General features: G+C 58.7%; 1 protein-coding gene across 17 annotated transcripts in view; it reads left to right on the top strand.

The window, feature by feature from the left end:
* MAP4 (microtubule associated protein 4) overlaps positions 1-17,172 on the top strand; it is a 176,621-nt gene extending 159,449 nt beyond the window's left edge. For 10 of the 17 annotated variants that reach the window (XM_073230519.1, XM_073230520.1, XM_073230522.1 and 7 more), the window contains 11 exons: positions 2,194-2,300; positions 3,084-3,299; positions 6,003-6,177; positions 6,703-6,750; positions 6,847-7,127; positions 8,035-8,148; positions 9,251-9,343; positions 12,952-13,033; positions 13,965-14,074; positions 15,129-15,318; positions 15,431-17,172. In XM_073230519.1, the coding sequence (XP_073086620.1) occupies positions 2,194-2,300; positions 3,084-3,299; positions 6,003-6,177; positions 6,703-6,750; positions 6,847-7,127; positions 8,035-8,148; positions 9,251-9,343; positions 12,952-13,033; positions 13,965-14,074; positions 15,129-15,318; positions 15,431-15,438 (1,424 nt within the window). In that variant the 3' untranslated portion in view covers positions 15,439-17,172. The remainder of the gene's footprint in view (positions 1-2,193; positions 2,301-3,083; positions 3,300-6,002; positions 6,178-6,702; positions 6,751-6,846; positions 7,128-8,034; positions 8,149-9,250; positions 9,344-12,951; positions 13,034-13,964; positions 14,075-15,128; positions 15,319-15,430) is intronic. The other 7 variants (XM_073230516.1, XM_073230530.1, XM_073230526.1 and 4 more) reach the window with 3 other exon arrangements.
* Positions 17,173-17,272: the final 100 nt, after the last annotated feature.

Raw genomic sequence — 17,272 nt, 5'->3', positions numbered from 1 at the left:
AGCAGGAAGGGAAACAAAATGCATGTAGATTAGAAAGGAAATAAATCTGGCTGTATTTGTAGATGACACGATTGTTTACATGGGAAATTCCAAGGGCGCTACCAAAGAAGTCCGAGAATGAGGCAGTGAGTTCAGGAAGGCCACAGGGGCAGTTGCATTTCCATGTATTAACAGTGAAACTGTATTAAAGTTCTGCCCATAAACACTTACAGCAGTTCTATTCGTAATAGCAACAACTGGAAACAACCAGAACCCCTCCGTGGTGAGTGGCTGACTGCGCTGTAGAGCGGACCGTGGAGCAGCAAGGGAACTGGCGCAGCAGCATGGGTGCATCTCAGGAGTGGAGTATTCAGGAGAGCCGCATACTGTACAAGTCCGTCTATCTGTTTTCTTAAAGTGATACTGTAGAGCTGAGGCTTAGAGATGGGGAAGGGCAGAGGGAGCCCCTAGGGTGGGGCGGGGGTGTGTACTCATCGTTGGCTCCCTGGACCTGTGTGTGTGTGCGTGCCCCCACAGGTGGCTGTGTGTGAACCTGGGAGAGCCTCGTACCTGTACCCCCTGCCTGGTTTGGTAGTGTGCCCCCGGCTGTGCAGATGCCAGTGGTGTGAGTGTGTGTGTAAATGTGTGTGAAGGGAACGCTGCCCTTCTTGGTTGGACGTTTCCTCGCAGCTTCCAATGGATCTGATTATTTCAAAACAAAAGCTTTTAAAGTAAAGCTTCCTGCCTTCCCTAGTTTTGTGCTCTGTTACCCCTCTCCCGAAATTGTTACCATTGTTTTGTTTCATCATGATATCCTTCCAAAGCCTTTTTGAAATGCATATACAAATGTATTTGCCACAGAAAATTATTTTCCGGTACCTTGTCTAGATAGATGGTTTCATGTTATATACATACTGTTCTGTGCTTTTTTTCACTTAACGGAGATGGTGTTGCATCAGTCATGCTTTTTCAGACTCAGAGGTTACTTTGATGTTTCTACCGTCTCACTGTAACCACTTTCCTATGAACAGACCATGCATCGTTTCTTCCGTTTGCTGTTAGAAACAGCGCTCTGGTGACAGGCCTTACACACTTGCCTTTTGGAGGTGTGTAAGTATCTCTCCAAGACAAATATCTAGGAATTAATGTCTTGATTAGGATTTATGTAGTATACTTTTCAGACCCCAGTGAGTACCCTGCGTATGCGTTGTATTCCTTCACCCACTTACCAGCAGAATGTATCTTCATATTGTCCCCAACAGATATTTTCAAATTTTAGGACTTTTGACAATAGGTTAAAAATGGCATCTCAGTGTAGTCTCAATTTACATATATCTGAAAGATTGTACATCTTTTCATATTTTTGGAAGTAATTTGTATTTTTCCTGTAAATGGGTTTTCATATCTTTTGGCAAGTTTTCTAGTGGGTTGTTGGGTTTTATAGAAGTTACTGATTTGCAGGAGTAATTTATATAGTCAGGTCTTTGTCTTTGCTGTGAGTTTCAATATTTTTTTGCTGTCTATCTTCTCTTTTTTGGGGGCTTATCATTTTCTTGGGGCCACATCGAAGTTTAAAATTTTTCTTTAGTCAGACTTACTTTTTGTGGCTGCTAGATTAAAGGTCTTTGCCGCACCCAAGTTGTAAATTTTATGGTACTTTAGTGTTTCGATGTGCAGCCCTGCTGAAGTCTAGAGCCACTGTGGACGTTATTTCTGGCTCCAGGACTGACTTCACGGGTCTCCCCAGCCTCGGAAGTCTGGGGCACTGCTAGGACCATATCAGGTCGTCCTCCCGCCGTCCCCGAGTGCTGCACGGGGACAGGGGGGAAGGGGGGCGTTCTGGAAGCCCTCCCATCTCAGCAGCCTCGTGCCCGGAGCCAGGCTCTCGGGGAAGAGGGCTTTGTCCTGTGTGCTCAGGGGGGCAGTGGCCCGGTGACGGAACCCTTTTGCTGGTCTCCAGGGAAGGGACACCAGACCTGAAGGGCCATTTCCTTTCACCGGTCCTTTGTGCCAGTTCCACTTGGGTTGCTTCTCCGCAGGGACAGGCCGCTGGAATCTCTCAAATCGAAAACCATCCGTCGAGGGGAGCGTGGGAGTCTTGCCCACTTTTTCAGAATGAAGTGCTGCTTATATAGCCGTCTGCCTGTGCCGAGACTTGCATGTTCAAACTGGGTGTGAAAAACATTTGCTTAGGGTGCCTTTTCCCCTCCTTAGGAGTAGCTAAGCCGGAAGATTGGCGGCCGGCTGTGGGCGTGGCCGGAAGTGACGTCACCGCCCCGCCCAGCAAGGAGCTCCCGCCGAGCCCCGGGAAGAAGGCGAGGGTAGGTGCCCGGGGGCTGGGCTGGCTTCTGTTACTGTGACTCGTAAAAACAGTATCTGATGCTGTTATTGCTTGCATCATGAGTGAAATTCCTTTTTTCTGAGCTATTATGAGTCCTTCCTCAAGTTTAGAAATGTTGAGAAAATAGTTTATGTTCCCGTTTTACCATAGTGGCCTAATCATGCCGTGAAGTCTCAGCCTTCCATCCCGTGGTCTTGAACATCTGTGGAAGTGGCCTGGGTCATTTCTGCTGCCTTCACACAGCATCAGAGGGAGTCATGGGGCTCCCAGAAACAGGTTCTGGACTCCCTGGGTGGAAATGGAGCACAGATTTTTAGGCTGCATCGTAGCTTTGGACACTTACTGGCGCTCCCCGCGAAGCAGAGGCGCCCCTCCGGTGTCTGTGAACAGGGCACTGTTTGGCCCCGTGGAAGTCACAGGGAGTAACAGCTTAATCACCCGCGGTGACTTTCTTCGTAGAAGTGACGCAGCCACCGAAAGCAAGCTAGAGCTGTTACTAGACTAGATCTTCAGGTGCCAAACCACGTACCCTCGTGGCACTGTCAGTCAGAAGCCGTTCCCAGGTTTCTTTGTCTCCACCCTGGTTTCTTACCGCTATTTACATGCTCAGAAGAAAGGAATGCCAATTTTCAGTTGCGTATCTCCTTATTGCTTGTAATTTTACTTTGAGTTGTGCAGTTTATACATTCTTTTAAATTTGTTTTTATTCTTGTCTGTGTGTTTGATGTTGGCCTTTAAAAAAAAACAACAAATCAACTTAAAGCCTTTGGCCACCACTCAGCCTGCAAAGACTTCAACATCGAAAGTCAAAACACAGCCCACTTCTCTCCCTAAGCAGCCAGCTCCCACCACCTCTGGTGGACCGAATAAAAAACCCATGACCCTTGCCTCAGGCTCAGTGCCGGCTGTCCCACCCAAACGCCCCACGGCCACCACCGCCAGGCCCTCCACTTTACCTTCGAGAGACCTGAAGCCCAAGGTGAGTACCTCCTCAGCACTCTGCCAGAGAAGAGCTTCCCCCGGGTGTCCCATACTCTCTCGCTGCTGCTAGACCTGGTGTCAGGCTGGTGGGCCTGGGAAGGCAAGAGAAAGCAGAGCGTGACTTGAAAACCTGTGTGGGGTTCACGGTGCGGCCACGGCATGAAGGCCTTTACACTCGGTGCACTTTCCCTGCCTGCTCGGAAGCACCACGGACTCTCCTTTGGTATCTCTTCACTTGTCACCAATCTGAGCCAGTTCCCCTACTCCAGACACTCATTTTTGGTATAATTCCTGCATTAAATTCCCAGTTAGATTCAGGTCTTTGTCTTTCTCTTTAATCCTCTGCGGAAGTGAGTTTTACCTACTGGTTTTGTTACCCCACTTCTAGCTCCCCTCAAAGGTCCCCCAGCACCTTGGGACAGCTCGCTGTTCCTTAGCGCCAGGCCGCCCCTCATGGGGCCCCTTCTCCAGCGTTCTGGTTCCCAGGCCTTCCACAGAGGCCTAGAAGCTGGGGATTGTCCTCAGCAGGGCAATGGGTGGGATCTGTGGCTGCATCCTGAATGTTTTGGGCCTTTAGGTCAGCCAGATGTTGTTCTTTAAATCATGGTGAGAAGTAGTTTTCCCTCTTAAAATGTCTGGAACCTAGGAACTGTAGTCTAGGTTGGAACCCTGGCCAAGAGACTGGGAAATCCAGTCTAGGAATGACCACTCTTGAAGCCGCTGATCCTCAGTGCCTAGCTGACTGCTTTTCTTGATCGTTCGGATATGATTGATGTGAATGAGGGCAGAGGAAGGTGCCTGGAGCCCAGCACAGCCTGTCCCCCCTCAGCGGCAGATCCTGGGCAGGCAGGGCGGGTGTCCGGTGAAATTTCACTCTGTAACAATAATGTTCTGTACCCATTTCTTTACACATGCTCACTCCCCTATTCCCTCTTGTCGGCTGTGATGCCCACACCAGTGCCCTCATGGGGCAGCTCAGTCAGACAGCCTTCCCACGGTCGGTGCTACGAAGTGGTAGGGCTGCCGTTCCGACTTGGACCCAGCTCTGGTGCTGACGCCCAGGGCCTCGGGCGCCGTGTTCCCAGGACTTTCGCCACACACCCCCTAGGCAGCATTCCGAGGTAGAGCCGACATGAAGAGGCGATCTGTGTTGTGACTATTGCTTCTGTTTATCTTTTGGATGAGGAACAGATAGGAACGTTTTGAGAGATTGATAAGAACTGACATCTGATGGCGTGATATATTTAATGCAATGAAAAAGAAGGGCCTTGAACCAAGAATACTATATCCAGCACAATTATCATTTAAATATGAAGGAGGGATTAAATAATTCCCAGACAAGCAAAACTGACGTCTAATGACATTCATTTTTATCCTTATTTGGCAGAAAGATTATAGATGCAAAGAGGGAGAAAAGCTTGCCAGAAAAAATAAGTAGATGTGTGATTCTGGCATAGGAGAAGATATAAATTGAGAAATAGCAGAAGACCTCCAGTTGTGAAGGCAGGCTGACACCCGAGGAGTGTCACATTCTTCAGGGGTTTCCATCTCAAGGGTCTTTTTCTAACTTATTTTATCATTGTTATTCTTACTAGCAAAATAGTAAGACCCCAGTGGGTGATTCTGAATCATAGTCATAGTTTTGAAAATTTGAGGGAGACTCGGAGAGCCTTGTCTAGCCCTCAAATTTTAGAGCAAACAGAGATGGGGAGGGACTCCGTCTGCACAAAATCCCAGTGTATTTCCAGACAGAGTTGGTAGCTGACCCAGTTCCTGTGATTGCAACTGCAGGGTTCTGCATGCCATGCTTAGAAGGGCCATTACTGCCTTTGTTGGTCTAGGCTTTATGGAACTGGTACCAACCCTTAATTTCTGAGCATCTCCTGAGCCAGTTTCCCACCCAAGCAGTGCCCTGCTGGTGCCCGTCAGCACGCTGCCCTCCTGTGGCCGCTTCTCTTAGCTGGAGATGGGCCCACTGTGTCTGTGGTGTGGCTTACTCTTGTGGTGAAGTGGGGTGCTGGTTCATCAGAGTGGTGTGTCCACCCCCCGTTCCTATAGAAACAGGCTAAATTGATTCCTTCCCTTCCTGGCCCCTGACCGTAGGAGCTGATGGCCAGGCCGCTGCACTTGAAGGGCCGCCTGCTCGCAGCAGCTGTGGCTCCCTGTCTCTCCTCCCTCTGCTGGTCTGGTGTGCGCCCCCACCCCCGAAATGCCGTCTCTGCTCCCTGGCTCCTAACATCACATACGTGATAAGGCTGGTTCCAACTTCCTCTAACCAGATGAGGAGATGGAGCCTAGAGAGGCCAGTGATGTGCCCCGTGGGGTGGCGGCTGGGCCATGGGCCCCCTGTTCGTATTCACTGGGAACGTCTGCGCTGCAAGGATGGCTGAATCGGACTGGACGTCACCTTTAATGTTTGTTTTCATGTGTGCTTTAAGTCTGCTCAGATACTGAATGCCGTAGATTCGGTGCCAACCGGCAGTCGTTCTGAGGCAGAGATGGTGTTCCCCTCGGGCCATCACCCCTGTCCAGGCTGGGTCGGTGCCGTTCACCTCCCTCCTTCCTGGAGCAGGTCACACAGCACCCTACACCTGCTTTTCTGTCTGGAGCTGCCCCACCCATGGGGACCCCTTTCCCCTGCATGTGCTCACCGGGAACTGGCCGTGGGCCCGCACCCCTCACCCCACTTCTCTGTCCCCAGCCTACTGCGGAGGCAAAGGTCCCTGAGAAGCGGGCCTCGCCCCCCAAGCTGGCCTCTGCCCCAGCCTCCAGGCCCAGCTCCAGGAGTGCCCAGGTGGCTCCCAGAGGCGCAGCGGCCGTCACCCAGGGAGCTGGCGGCAGGAGCCCCCCAGCAGCCCTGCCCAGGAGGCCCCCAGGTGAGTCCGGCCCCTTCCTTCCCTGGGAACCAGTGGGGGCTGTTGGGCCCTGGCTTTGCCCCAGCTGTGGCTCCAGCTGGCATTGTGGAGGCTTTGCGGATCTGCTGTGAGCCGGCCTTGGATGGGTTCAGTGAGCAGGGGCACCTCCACTCCGTGCGAGTTAGCGGTGGTCTGTTCAGAAAATCTGGAGTGAATTCCTGGGTAGATCGCTCTATATTCCTCGGTGACTGCCAGCACTAAGCATGCTGTGGCCCAGGGCACACGTGGTAGGAAGTAGGCCATTCCGTCCCATCAGCACCGCTTCTGCAGCCACGTGTGAGGCAGGTCATGACTGTAGCCATGCCCGGCCTTGAGCCACGGTCCTTATGTGGCTGCCTGATAGCTCCCCGTTTCCACACACGCGTGCAGCTCTGGGCCTAGAGGGGTGCCCACTAACTGGCAGTGACGCGTGAAGCTCGGTATGGGATGAGCAGTTCGCTGGGTTGATCTGTTCAGTGTGGGGTTAACGAGTGTGTGTTTGTGCAGCTGTCAGGACTGAGGGGAGGCCTGCAGATGTGAAGAAGGTTGCACCAGGTAACGCCCCCCACGTGCAGACCCTGCCCCCTCGGGGCTGTGTGCCACCCTCTCGCTCTTGCCTGGAATGCTCACGGTCTCTCACTCCCTCTGCAGCTGACTCCAGTCGCTCCAAGAGCACCACCACCAGTTCCCCGAAGAGGACTGTCCCTGCGCCTGGGGCAGCGCTCCCTGCTGGGGGTGCTCCAGGTCGCGTCAAGCCTGCATCCACGCCTGTCCGGCCCTCTGGGACGCCGCCAGTGGACAAGAAGCCCATGTCAGCCAAGCCCAGCTCTTCTGCCCCCAGGGTGGGCCTCCTGGCTGCCCGGACCTCTGCCTCCGATCTGAAGAGTGTCCGCTGCTTGGAGAACAACAAGCACCAGCCAGGAGGAGGCCGGGTGGGTCCTCAGCGTGCTGTCCCTGCTTCCTCCCCTGCCAGCCTCTAAGCAGTCTCCAGACATGGCCTCCCACCACAAGGGGTCCCGCAAAGAAGGGCCATCAGGGTATGGCCTCCAGAGCTCTGTGCAGGCGATAGACCCTGGGCGTGGCCCTGTCCCCTGCACCGAGCTTCAGGTGAGGGAGAGGGAAGGATGCCGCCCCCTGCCCCAAGCCCAGACTTGGGTGGAGTGTCTGGCAGAGGACAAGGGACCCCCGGTTTTCCTAAGCAAAGGACTGCGGTGGAGCGGCTGGCAGGGCAGGCCCCAGAGCGCCAATCTCCCTCTTGGATCACCCCGTCCTCCCTGCAGGGCAGGCACTTTCATTGCTCCTGTGCAGAGCTGCGGAGAGTTGGAGATGGGGGTCCCGCGGGGCAGCCAGTCCTGCGATAAGGGCCCAGAGTGCTTCTGTGAGAGGTGGTGGCTGTGTTGTGCCCAGCGGCGTCTGGGGTGTGGTGCCCCGTCTCGACTCTTGCACTCTCACAGCACAGAAGTTGCTGCAGAGTGTGGTGGGAAGTTGTTACTCAGTTCTAGCGTGCCTGAAGGCTGTGACGTGCCACCACCACTAGTGGCTCCCTGTGACCACGGCAGCTTGGTGGGCCATGAGAACATTAGCATGGGAGTGCCTCCCGATTTGAATGTGACAGCCCATCACACGTGCAAAGGGAATCCCATCTGGCCATCCGCCTCTCCTGTGAGCTGCATCTGGGCCGCCACCCTGGGAACTGGGCGCTTCTACTGAGGAGCAGGGTGACCTGCCTCTGCCTGGTGGCCTGGCGTCGATTTGGGTCCCCTACAGCCACCGTCCCGTCTTGCATTTGGGCTGTTATCTGCTTGGTTTGAGATTTGTCCCCCATTTATCTCCACCTAGGCCAAAGTGGAGAAGAAAACAGAGGGGGCTGCTCCCACTCGAAAGCCCGAACCCAGCACAGCTGCCAAGACCTCGGGCCCAGCTGTGAGTGTGCAGAGACTGCCTGCTGGGAAAGTGAGTTCTGCTCCGCTGCTCTTTGCCTCTTCCAAGTACAAGGGGGCAAACTGCCCTCTCCAGGCCTCCTGCTCTGTGCCCCTTCCTCTGTGTGGGATGACTCAGCCATCAGGGCATTTTTTTGTATTGACCCATCAGCCCTTTGGCGAACATTTATTCAGCTGGTTTAAGTGTACCCTCTACTGGTCTGGCTCTGGAGCTCACCATTCCACACGTGTGCGCGCGCGGTCCCCTGCAGGGCACCTGGGTCTGGCCCGACCGGATGCGGCCCTGGCCCGAGTTGAGCTGCAGGCACACCTCCTAACTGCTGGGTGTGGAGGTGGCGTGCGTGCTCCTAGCGGAAACCACTCCGTGCTGGGATGGTAGCGTGAGCTATGGGGCAGAGGGCGGCCTCAGCGCTGGGCTCTTCCCGTGGTCCCCACACCTTGAAACCAGCCCCTCCTGCTCCTGGGTGGCCCCGTGGGGGGCAGGGTGGAGGCCTCAGCCCAGGGAGGGTCCCTGCGGGCGAGGCGAGGAAGGCAAGTCCTGGCTTCCGGGGGGCCCGTGGAGGGCCCAGCTCATACCAGGGCCCAGGAGAGCTCACTCAGCAAAGCTCTGACGATGGCAAGAAGCAGCGAGGTTCTCGGGATGCGGTCTCTCAGGGTGATCGCTGTGCTCTGTGAGTCCGAGCTGCCCGTGACAGTGCCAGCAACTAGGCCTGAGTGGCTGCAGGTGCCGGACGGGAGGGTCGGAGGGCCGAAGGTTTTGCCCTCCGGTCATAAAGCACACGGCAGCCGGGGCTCCGCGTGGGACCCCGTGTCCGCTACCCTGCACCGCAGGCCCAGCACCTCCGTCCTCTCAGTGCCAGGCAGAGCCCGTCCGTTTCCTCCTTGAATGTCAGGCTGGAAGCTGGCCCCCCAGAGCTGCTGTGGGCGGCCCTGCACCCTGAGCAGTCCTGGCCACAGTGTTCCAGGCCCCAGACTCGGGAGAGCGGCTGTCCCTGGGGAGGCCTGGTGATGAGCCCCTGGGAGGGGCAGGTAGGGCCTCGCATGTGGGCTCCTGCTCGCATCGGTCTAACCAGCCCTGTCCCTTTGTGTTGTCTTTCTGTTCTCCAACACTCCAGGTCCAGATAGTCTCCAAAAAAGTGAACTACAGCCATATCCAGTCCAAGTGTGGCTCCAAGGACAATATTAAGCACGTGCCTGGAGGCGGCAGTGTGAGTATGAGTGCTGGTCAGCGCCGTCCGGGCCCACCTGCTGGCACGCTGGGGGCCCATGGGGAGGGGGCTCTGCCTGGCCCACGCCTGCCCCATGAGACCCTGCTGCCTGCACATGGTTAGGTGGAGCCCCCGTAGGCTCCTGCTGGCGTCTGCCCTGTGAGTGGGAGGCCGTCGGGAAGGCAGCGTTGCTGCAGGCTGGCAGGGGCATGCCTCTGCCTGTACCCTGCTTCGGCCGGGGTCCTGGCTTTGAGGAAACCCCACCTTTGAGTCCTCGTACGGAGCCTGAGATGGGCTCCCAGCCCCTCTCCCTCCCTCGCCTCTTCTCCTCTCCGTGCTTCCTCTCCTCTCCCTTCCTGACAGCCTTCTTGTCTCTCTGCTGTTGTGCCAGCACAGGGGACACAGGTGGCTCCAGCTCTGGGAGGGCCTGGTCTAGGGGGTGGGGGTCAGTGTGTCACTGTCCCCTCCCCTGCAAAGAGCACGGCCTGGCTGCACGGGCAGGCAGCCCGCAGCCCCAGCTCACGCCTCTCTCTCCGGGGCCCAGCCTGTTCGTTCTCCTGGGCAAGTCCTGCTCCGCTTTGCTCCACTCCCATGGCCGTGAGGCTCTGCGCACCGCACCCCCAGCAGCTGAAGCAGGGCGCGTGCCCACAGAGCGCCCTTTCCCCACACTGTGCTTCCACACGGGGTAACAGTGGTGCTGGCTGTGGCTTCCCATGCTGTCTACACATGACTGTGGCCAAGACTGTGGCAATGTGCTTTTTAGCATTTCCATTCTAGGGGGCTTCCTCATACAGCAGAGCATGAGCCGTCCCCAGGGGGCAGGCGAGGCCCTGTGCAGCCTCCTGGAGGCCAGTGCATGGCTGTGCTGTGTCCAGGCCCCACGCCTGCAGCCCTCCCGTGGAGAGATTGTGGGGTTGCTGACCGGATGAGGCTCGGAGTGGGATCGCAGTCTGTGTTGCCCAGATGCCTGCGTGTGCACAGAGACCTGCCCTTATGAGGGCCCAGAGGGCCCCAGGGAGGGGACAGTGGCTACCTCGGGGGCTGATCCCAACCAGAGTCTCGTGGTGGCCTTCACTGTGCTGGACCCTTGTGAGGGGCTGTGTACCACAGGCCCGTTCCCTTGGCCGGGGCAGCCACGGGGTGTGGAGTTGTTAGCGCACCAAGAGGGCCACAGGGTGGCTTTGGCTGTTGCCAGGCTTCCCTGGGGGGCACATTTGGGCCAGCCCTTGAAACATGAGAAATGTCCTGGGCTGGAGCCATGCAGGGCCCTTCAGACAGAGCTCGAGTGGAGGCGAGTGGCCCCAGGCGATGACTAGGATGCAGGCTGTGGGTTCGTGTGCCAGAGGCGGAAGGACGCAGCTGGGCTTGTCCAGACCTTGAGTCACAGAAAGGTGCATAGAAGGCGGCACCGTGACCCACCCGCTCCCAGCACCCAGCTCACGCCCTGCTTTGTGGCTGGTCTCTGTCTGCACCTGCCTGTCGCTCGCCCACAGGCGTCCCCCTGTCACCGGGAAGCTGGGCTCGGGCTCCCAGGGCCGTGGTGACGAGTCTGCTCACTGGGCGGGTCAGAGGTGGTGCCGGTCCTGTGCCGACTCTGAGGCCCCGGGTTTCTCTGCATTCCCCATCCCCTTGTCTGCGGGGATTCCAGCCGAGTGGCTTGTCCTGGAGCTGCTGCTCACACCTGTGGTTTTGTGGTGCTCCTGTCCCTCGATTCCTCTAAGTTGTCTCAGGTTCACTTTTTTCCCTGTGTGTCGGCAGCACTCGCAGAGGCAGTGTTGCTTCTCTGGGCACCTTGCTGTGGCGCTGGCCGCTGTGGTCCCGGCCTGGCCAGCGTGGCCACAGTGGGGAGGCCATCTGCCATCGTTGACCCGGCCGGCTGGCACGGGCCTTTAAAGCGGGTCCTCGGCAGCCATAGGAGAGGCAAGGGGAGGCCTCGGGTGCCTGCGACCTGTGCCCACCCTGGCGGGGCACCTGCGTTGGCTCCTCACATGGGTCAGGGGCATCAGAGAAGGCGAGCTCACAGCCACAGCGGGATGTGTGGCGGCCGCCTCTCTGTGTCGTTGCGGACTTGCTGGGACGGGGCCAGTTGGTGAGCCCAGGCACGGTGCATGGTCAGTGCGCAGCTGCTCGTGTCCTCCAGGAGGCAGTGTGAGCAGGGGGCTGGAAGGCGCTGCAGGGCCGCTGTGATAGGCTCGCCAGGCGTGGGGCGTGGGGGCCCAGGCACGCTGACCACCTCGGCAAGTTCTTCTGGGCCAGGCCCTGGGTGGGGTGGAGAGACGGTGCCCGCCCTGCTGGGACACGGTGGAGAATGTAGCTCCTGACACAGAAGCAGGCGAGGCCCTCAAAGGCTCCGTTTAGTGGCCTCATGATCAAACTCCACCAACAGGGTGGGCCACTGCGGGGTGGGGCTGACTGTGCTGGGGGGCGGGCTCTTCCTCCAGGGCCCACTGGGCCACCCATGGGAACTGCGGCCGACCCATCCAGGAGCTCAGCTGGGACTCCTGTCAGCCAGCATCTTTTTCTGACCTGGAGACATGCCCTCCGTCCTGGTGCTGGGACGGTTTTCAAAGCTCCTGAAGAGCAGACATGGTCGAGGTCTCTGGCCATTTCAAAAGCAGGACGAGGTACAGAGGACGTGCTAGCTGGTCATCAGCCCAGAGCCTGTCCGCACTGTGATTCTTTTTGGATGAACAATCTCGCGAGGCCATTCGTTCCTGATACTCAGCAAACTCGGACAGAATGTCGGCTTAGATCAAGGCCTATGGACCCTGTCAGGAGCAAAACGCAGGCTGGGTGCAGCCCCTGCTGACGCAGAGCTCTGGGCTGCTGGGTGGGGCCTGCGGGCCTGTTGGAAACGGTGCTGGTGGGGCCCTGGGACGAGAGGTGACACTGCCAACGGTTCGTAAACTTAGTTGTAAGCAGAGCAACCAAAGTGAAGCTTCTGTCACCTACGAATTAGCAGGTTTATTTGTGATGGAGTGCCAGTGCTGGAGGCCAGGCTGAGACACGGCGCAGTGAGCCGCACAGCCCCATTCTGGGCAGCACTTGTGGGTCAGCTGCAGCCTGAGCCCCTGACCTGGTCCCTGGAGGTCTGGGCGCCGGCTGGAGGGATCGCCACCACAGAGGCTCCCTCCACAGAGATACACGTGGCTGCTGTGGTCATGATAGTATAGTGCCAGACTAGGGAAACCTAAATGCTCAGTGCCAGGGACGTGGTTAAGTTTATATAGAATCTCATGGGTTTACCATGTGGTCCTTCGTTTGCATGTCACAGCCTGTGGGAAAATGCTGTATCGTGACCTCAGCAGTAAATCCCAGACGGAGGGAGGTGCACCTATAGATACACCTGTCCGTCTGGGGGCAGGTGTCTGCCTCAGCTGCCAGGGGGCTCACACTGGCAGGGCCGGGAGGAGGGGCCAAAACCTTGCTTGCAGGTTCTCCGCAGGCAAGGAGCTGGTGGGTAAGACTGGAGGTGGAGGAAACTGGGCATTTCAGGTTCGGGTCCAGAGAAGGAAGGGCAGAGCTGCCCGCGGTGCTGGGGGCCTGGGAGTGTGGCCGGTGCGGAGGGCTGGTCTCTGAGGCAGCGCTTCCCTGTGGCTCCTCCTCAGGTTCAGATCCAGAACAAGAAGGTGGATGTCTCCAGGGTCTCCTCCAAGTGCGGCTCCAAGGCCAACATCAGGCACAAGCCAGGTGAGTGCGCCTCCTTGCTGGGGGCAAGTGGGCCACGGGCGCCACGGGGAGGCACTGGGCAGCAGCCTCCTAGCTGCAGGAGGGACACCTGGCAGAGGCTGCCATTTGCATGAGTGTCATCTTGGGACCTGGGGTTGACCTGCAGCTCGGCCTTCCCCCATGAGCACCCAGAGCTACAGAGTGTGGGTGGCTGACCCAGCATGTCTGGAGCAGAGGGTGTTGGGAACAGGAAGCGCCGGGCACCAGTGCTGGGCACAGATGGAGAGGCGGCAGGAATGCTACCCGCTGTGAGGGTCCGGGCCACAGATCGGGGGTCGGCAGTATCGCACCTGGCAGTCAGTCCTGAGGGCCATTGTGAGTGAAGACCACGAAAATGCCCTTTCTTCTTGGCAAAAACGTGTCCCTTTTAAAAGTTTGGCCTGTAACGAACTTTCATTTCTCCCCTTTCACCTGGAAAACCCACACCTGTGAGGCACCTTCTTCCCCAGTGACACTGAGTGACGGGGGGATTGGAGGGCACTGGAGCGTTTGGCCAGAATCTCCAAGGGTGCAAGGTTTGCGATGGGAGTGGAGACAGGCTCTGAAGGGAGGCCGAGGGGCCGCAGAGCTGGGCAGAGGGGGCCAGGCCAGGGTTCAGGCGCCCGCCCCCTGCGCTCAGTGGGGTCAGTGGGACGTGGCTCTGCCTTTCCCACAGTGGTTCCAGCAGTTCTTCGCCAGGATCCTGACCCTCCGTGGCCGGGGCTGGTGCAGGTGGTGCTTCCCCAGGGCACGTCCATACTTGCTAATTGACAGGCTGGTTTGCTGTGCTGCCGCTGCCCCATTTGTTGGGCATGTGGCGGCGCCTGGCCAGGCTGGGGTTCCTGTTCCAGCCTGCTGGCTTTGCCTGCGGGGTGCCTGCCGGCCCTGGTGACCGACTCCTGTTTGCTTCCAGGTGGAGGAGATGTCAAGATCGAAAGTCAGAAGCTGAACTTCAAGGAGAAGGCCCAGGCGAAGGTGGGGTCTCTGGACGTGGGCCGCCTGTCTGCAGCGGGCGCTGCCAAGGTAGGGAGGGCCTCGCCCCGCCTCGGGCTGTTCCATCCACTGGGTCCCGGCCACTCCGCCCACCTGGCGCCTGGAGGCACAACACGTCCTGAGTGGGGGCTTCCCTGGCTGGCAAGCCGTGTTCAGTGGTGGAGTTCCTCCACCACGGGAGATGGGGCTCCGCAGCCTGTGCTGGGCCGGGTCCTGGCCGGGTAGCAGGGGACACATTTTCAACTGACAGTGCCAGCAGGCCTGGCGTCCACGGGCTCTGGCGCTTCCTGGCAGTGTGCACGAGGCAGGGTGGCCGCCCTGGGTGTGACTGGGCTCTCCTGCCCGTCCTGTGAGAGCCCTCCTGTGCCCAACCTATTCTGTTGTTGGTGGTGGGGGACCCATGGGGGCAGCACCTGGTAGGTGGCTCAGGCTGTGGATGGCCACGCTGCTCAGGGAGAGGGAACGTGGCAGCTACTGTGGGCCACCCCTCCTCAAGGGACTGCCTTGCTGGCCCGTCCCCTCCCTCAGTGCCCCATGGATGCTGTGGCGTCCTGGCTGTTATACTCCCCTCTGTCCCTTGGGAGGTGACTGCGTGCACCTCCTTGCCCAAGGCCACTTGGGAGGTGCATACGGAGCAGGGTCCACACCTGACCCTTCCTGGCCCTCGTTCTCCTTTGGGAAGGGTTTTCCAGCACTACTCTGGGGTGTCCCATTGTCTCCTTCTGGGCACTGCAGCTCCAGGTCCTCTGCTGCCCTGCCACACCCTGGGCTCTGTCCCCACATCCCTCTCCTCCTTGGGGCACCTTCCTCCTCCCCATTCCCCAGGCCTGGGAACAAAGGCTGCCGCCTCAGGGAAGCCCCCTGGCCAGCCAGTGGCCCTCCTGCCTCCCAGACGAGCCTGTGCCCCACCTGGAGGAGGCTGCTCCCCAGGCCCGCTGCCGCTGTCATCTGCGGTCACGTACCTCAGAAGCTGCACTGCCCGCCTCATCTGGCGGCGGGGAGGTGGGGGCTGGGTTGTGAACTGTCATCCCCACCCCACTCCCTCCCTGACTGACCTGCACTGCCTCCCCCACTTTCACTGTAGACAGAGGGCAGTGGCAGCGAGGCCCCTGCATGTTCCGGCCCCCCAGCTGGGGTGGAGCCAGCCACCACCGAGGCAGCACCCGAAGCCAGCTTCCCCTCCTCAGCCAGTGGCCTCAGTGGCCACGCCACCCTGGCCAGCGGGGATGACCAAAGGGAGGGCCAGGCCTTGGACAGCCAGATCCAGGAGACAAGTAAGTGGCTGGGCTTGGCCCCAGGGGCCTGGCCACCCCTGCAAATTGAAACTCCTTTCCTTTTGACTAGAATGTGGCCTGAATTTTAACTGAGCAACTTTTTATTTTCCAGGCATCTAATGATGACATTCTGGTCTCGTCTTCCATCCCCCGTGTCCCCGTCTGTGTCCCTTGTTACCCTCTCCCTTCCCTCCTCCCGTGTCCCTGCAGATTGAGACCCACAGGCTGATGTTCCAGGCATCGACCACGGGCCGACACTGTCCTCTGTTCCCCTGCCCTGGGGGCCCCGGCTCAGGCCTCCCCACCACCCGCCCACCACTTTCTCCCTTGCTTGCCCAGGGCAGTAGACGCTTCCCCTCGCATTGCTCCTGCCCCCGCCCGAGCTCTATGGGGGCTGGGCAGGGGAGCTGGGAACCCAGGTCCGATCTCCTTTTGCTTGTTTGGGTTTTTTTGGACCAAACCCAAGAGAAACTGACACGCTTCCCTCCTCACGGGGTCCCCAGGGCGGAGGGTGGAGGCAGCGTCCGCGTGATGGCGAGGGCGCTGCCTGCACCTTGGAGCCCCTCCCTGTGACCCTGCAGTGGTGCCCACTTGTGCCCCTTGCGACGTTAGGGTCAGGGCGGCCCTGCTGCCTCCCACGCCTGCCCGGCTGCTGTCATGCTTTTTTTTCTTGTTTTGACCTAAGGACGGTGGCGTTGTGCAGGTTGGAGCCAGGTCTAAGCGAAAGTCCTCAGTAGGTGTTAAGGGGATGGGGGAGGTCCTCAGGCCCTGGCCAGTAGTCAGGCTGGGGCGTTCTGCCCGATGCGGAGGTGGTGAGGGACTGCGGCTGGTGAGCATGTAGGGCTGGTCAGTGTGGGCTTTGGTTCTGGCACTTCGTGCGTGTGCTGCTTCTCTTCTCTAACCAAGAGGCTGGCTTGGCATCTGTGTCTCATTCCCTGGATCTGGTGGGAGATACACGGTCAGGGCTGGAGAACGGACAGGCCAGGTCGATGCCCAGGCCGCAGGCCTGCTTGGCACTTGTGCCCAGGAGCCCAAGGTGTCCAGACTGGTGTGGACAATGGGGAATCAGATCTGGAAATTTAAGTGCAAAGGCATGAGATGAGCCATCCACCTCAATGGAACCTGGCTGGAGGCGTCCCAGCCCTGTGGTCCAGGGATTGCTGCGATGACGGGGTCCAGGAAATTGCATTGACACACAGATTCTTACTGCACTTGTACTTTTTGTATTAAAGTTTGCATGGTTTCTAATAAAGGAGTAAAGCCTAAGTCTGTAGTGAAGTGGCGTGTCCTGGGGGCACACCCTCTGCAGGACAGTCCACCGCCAACCCCCGCTCCTAGGCCCCTCCAAGGAGGCAGGCGTTAGGGGCTCTTGGGCCAAGGTTCAGACTCGACCCCTGTAGAGGGTGGGTATCGGCCAGGCAGCTCCCCCACGTCTGGACCACTGTTTTCTGGGGGAGGTGACACCATGCCCCCACTCCCCAAGCACCTACCGGATGTTGCAGCATCTCGTGGACAAAGGGCTCCCTGAGCCGGAGCCGCCGCACGCTGACCACTTCGGCCACGCCAGGGCAGCAGGGCGCGCATTTGTTCAGGAGGAGCAAGGGGTGAGGTGGAGCTGGGGGAGAAGGAAGTGGTGCGGCGTGAGGGCACAGCACGGGGCCCGCGGTCACTGGCCACGAGGTCCGTGAGCCTGCCCGCCGGCTGTGCGGCTCTGGCTGGGGGCGGGCGGGCTTGTCACAGGTGGACCCCGGCCGGTGCCGCTCTGTGGGGCTGGTGGCCCAGTGTGACCTGTGTTGTCCGTTTGAGACTGTTGTAATGACTCCGAGTAAATAAAGCTCGCAGTGTCCCACCCAGCCTGGTGGCGTCTGTGTCCTGGCTTGTGTGAGTCCAGCGCGAGCCCCGCCCCTTGCCCCGGGGCCCGAGGCCCTCCCGGTCCCCACCCTGGCAGGGCAGT

Source organism: Manis javanica, chromosome 3, assembly GCF_040802235.1.
Source record: "Manis javanica isolate MJ-LG chromosome 3, MJ_LKY, whole genome shotgun sequence".
In the NCBI taxonomy this organism is placed as follows: domain Eukaryota; kingdom Metazoa; phylum Chordata; class Mammalia; order Pholidota; family Manidae; genus Manis; species Manis javanica.
This window is presented reverse-complemented; position numbering and strand designations above follow the sequence as displayed.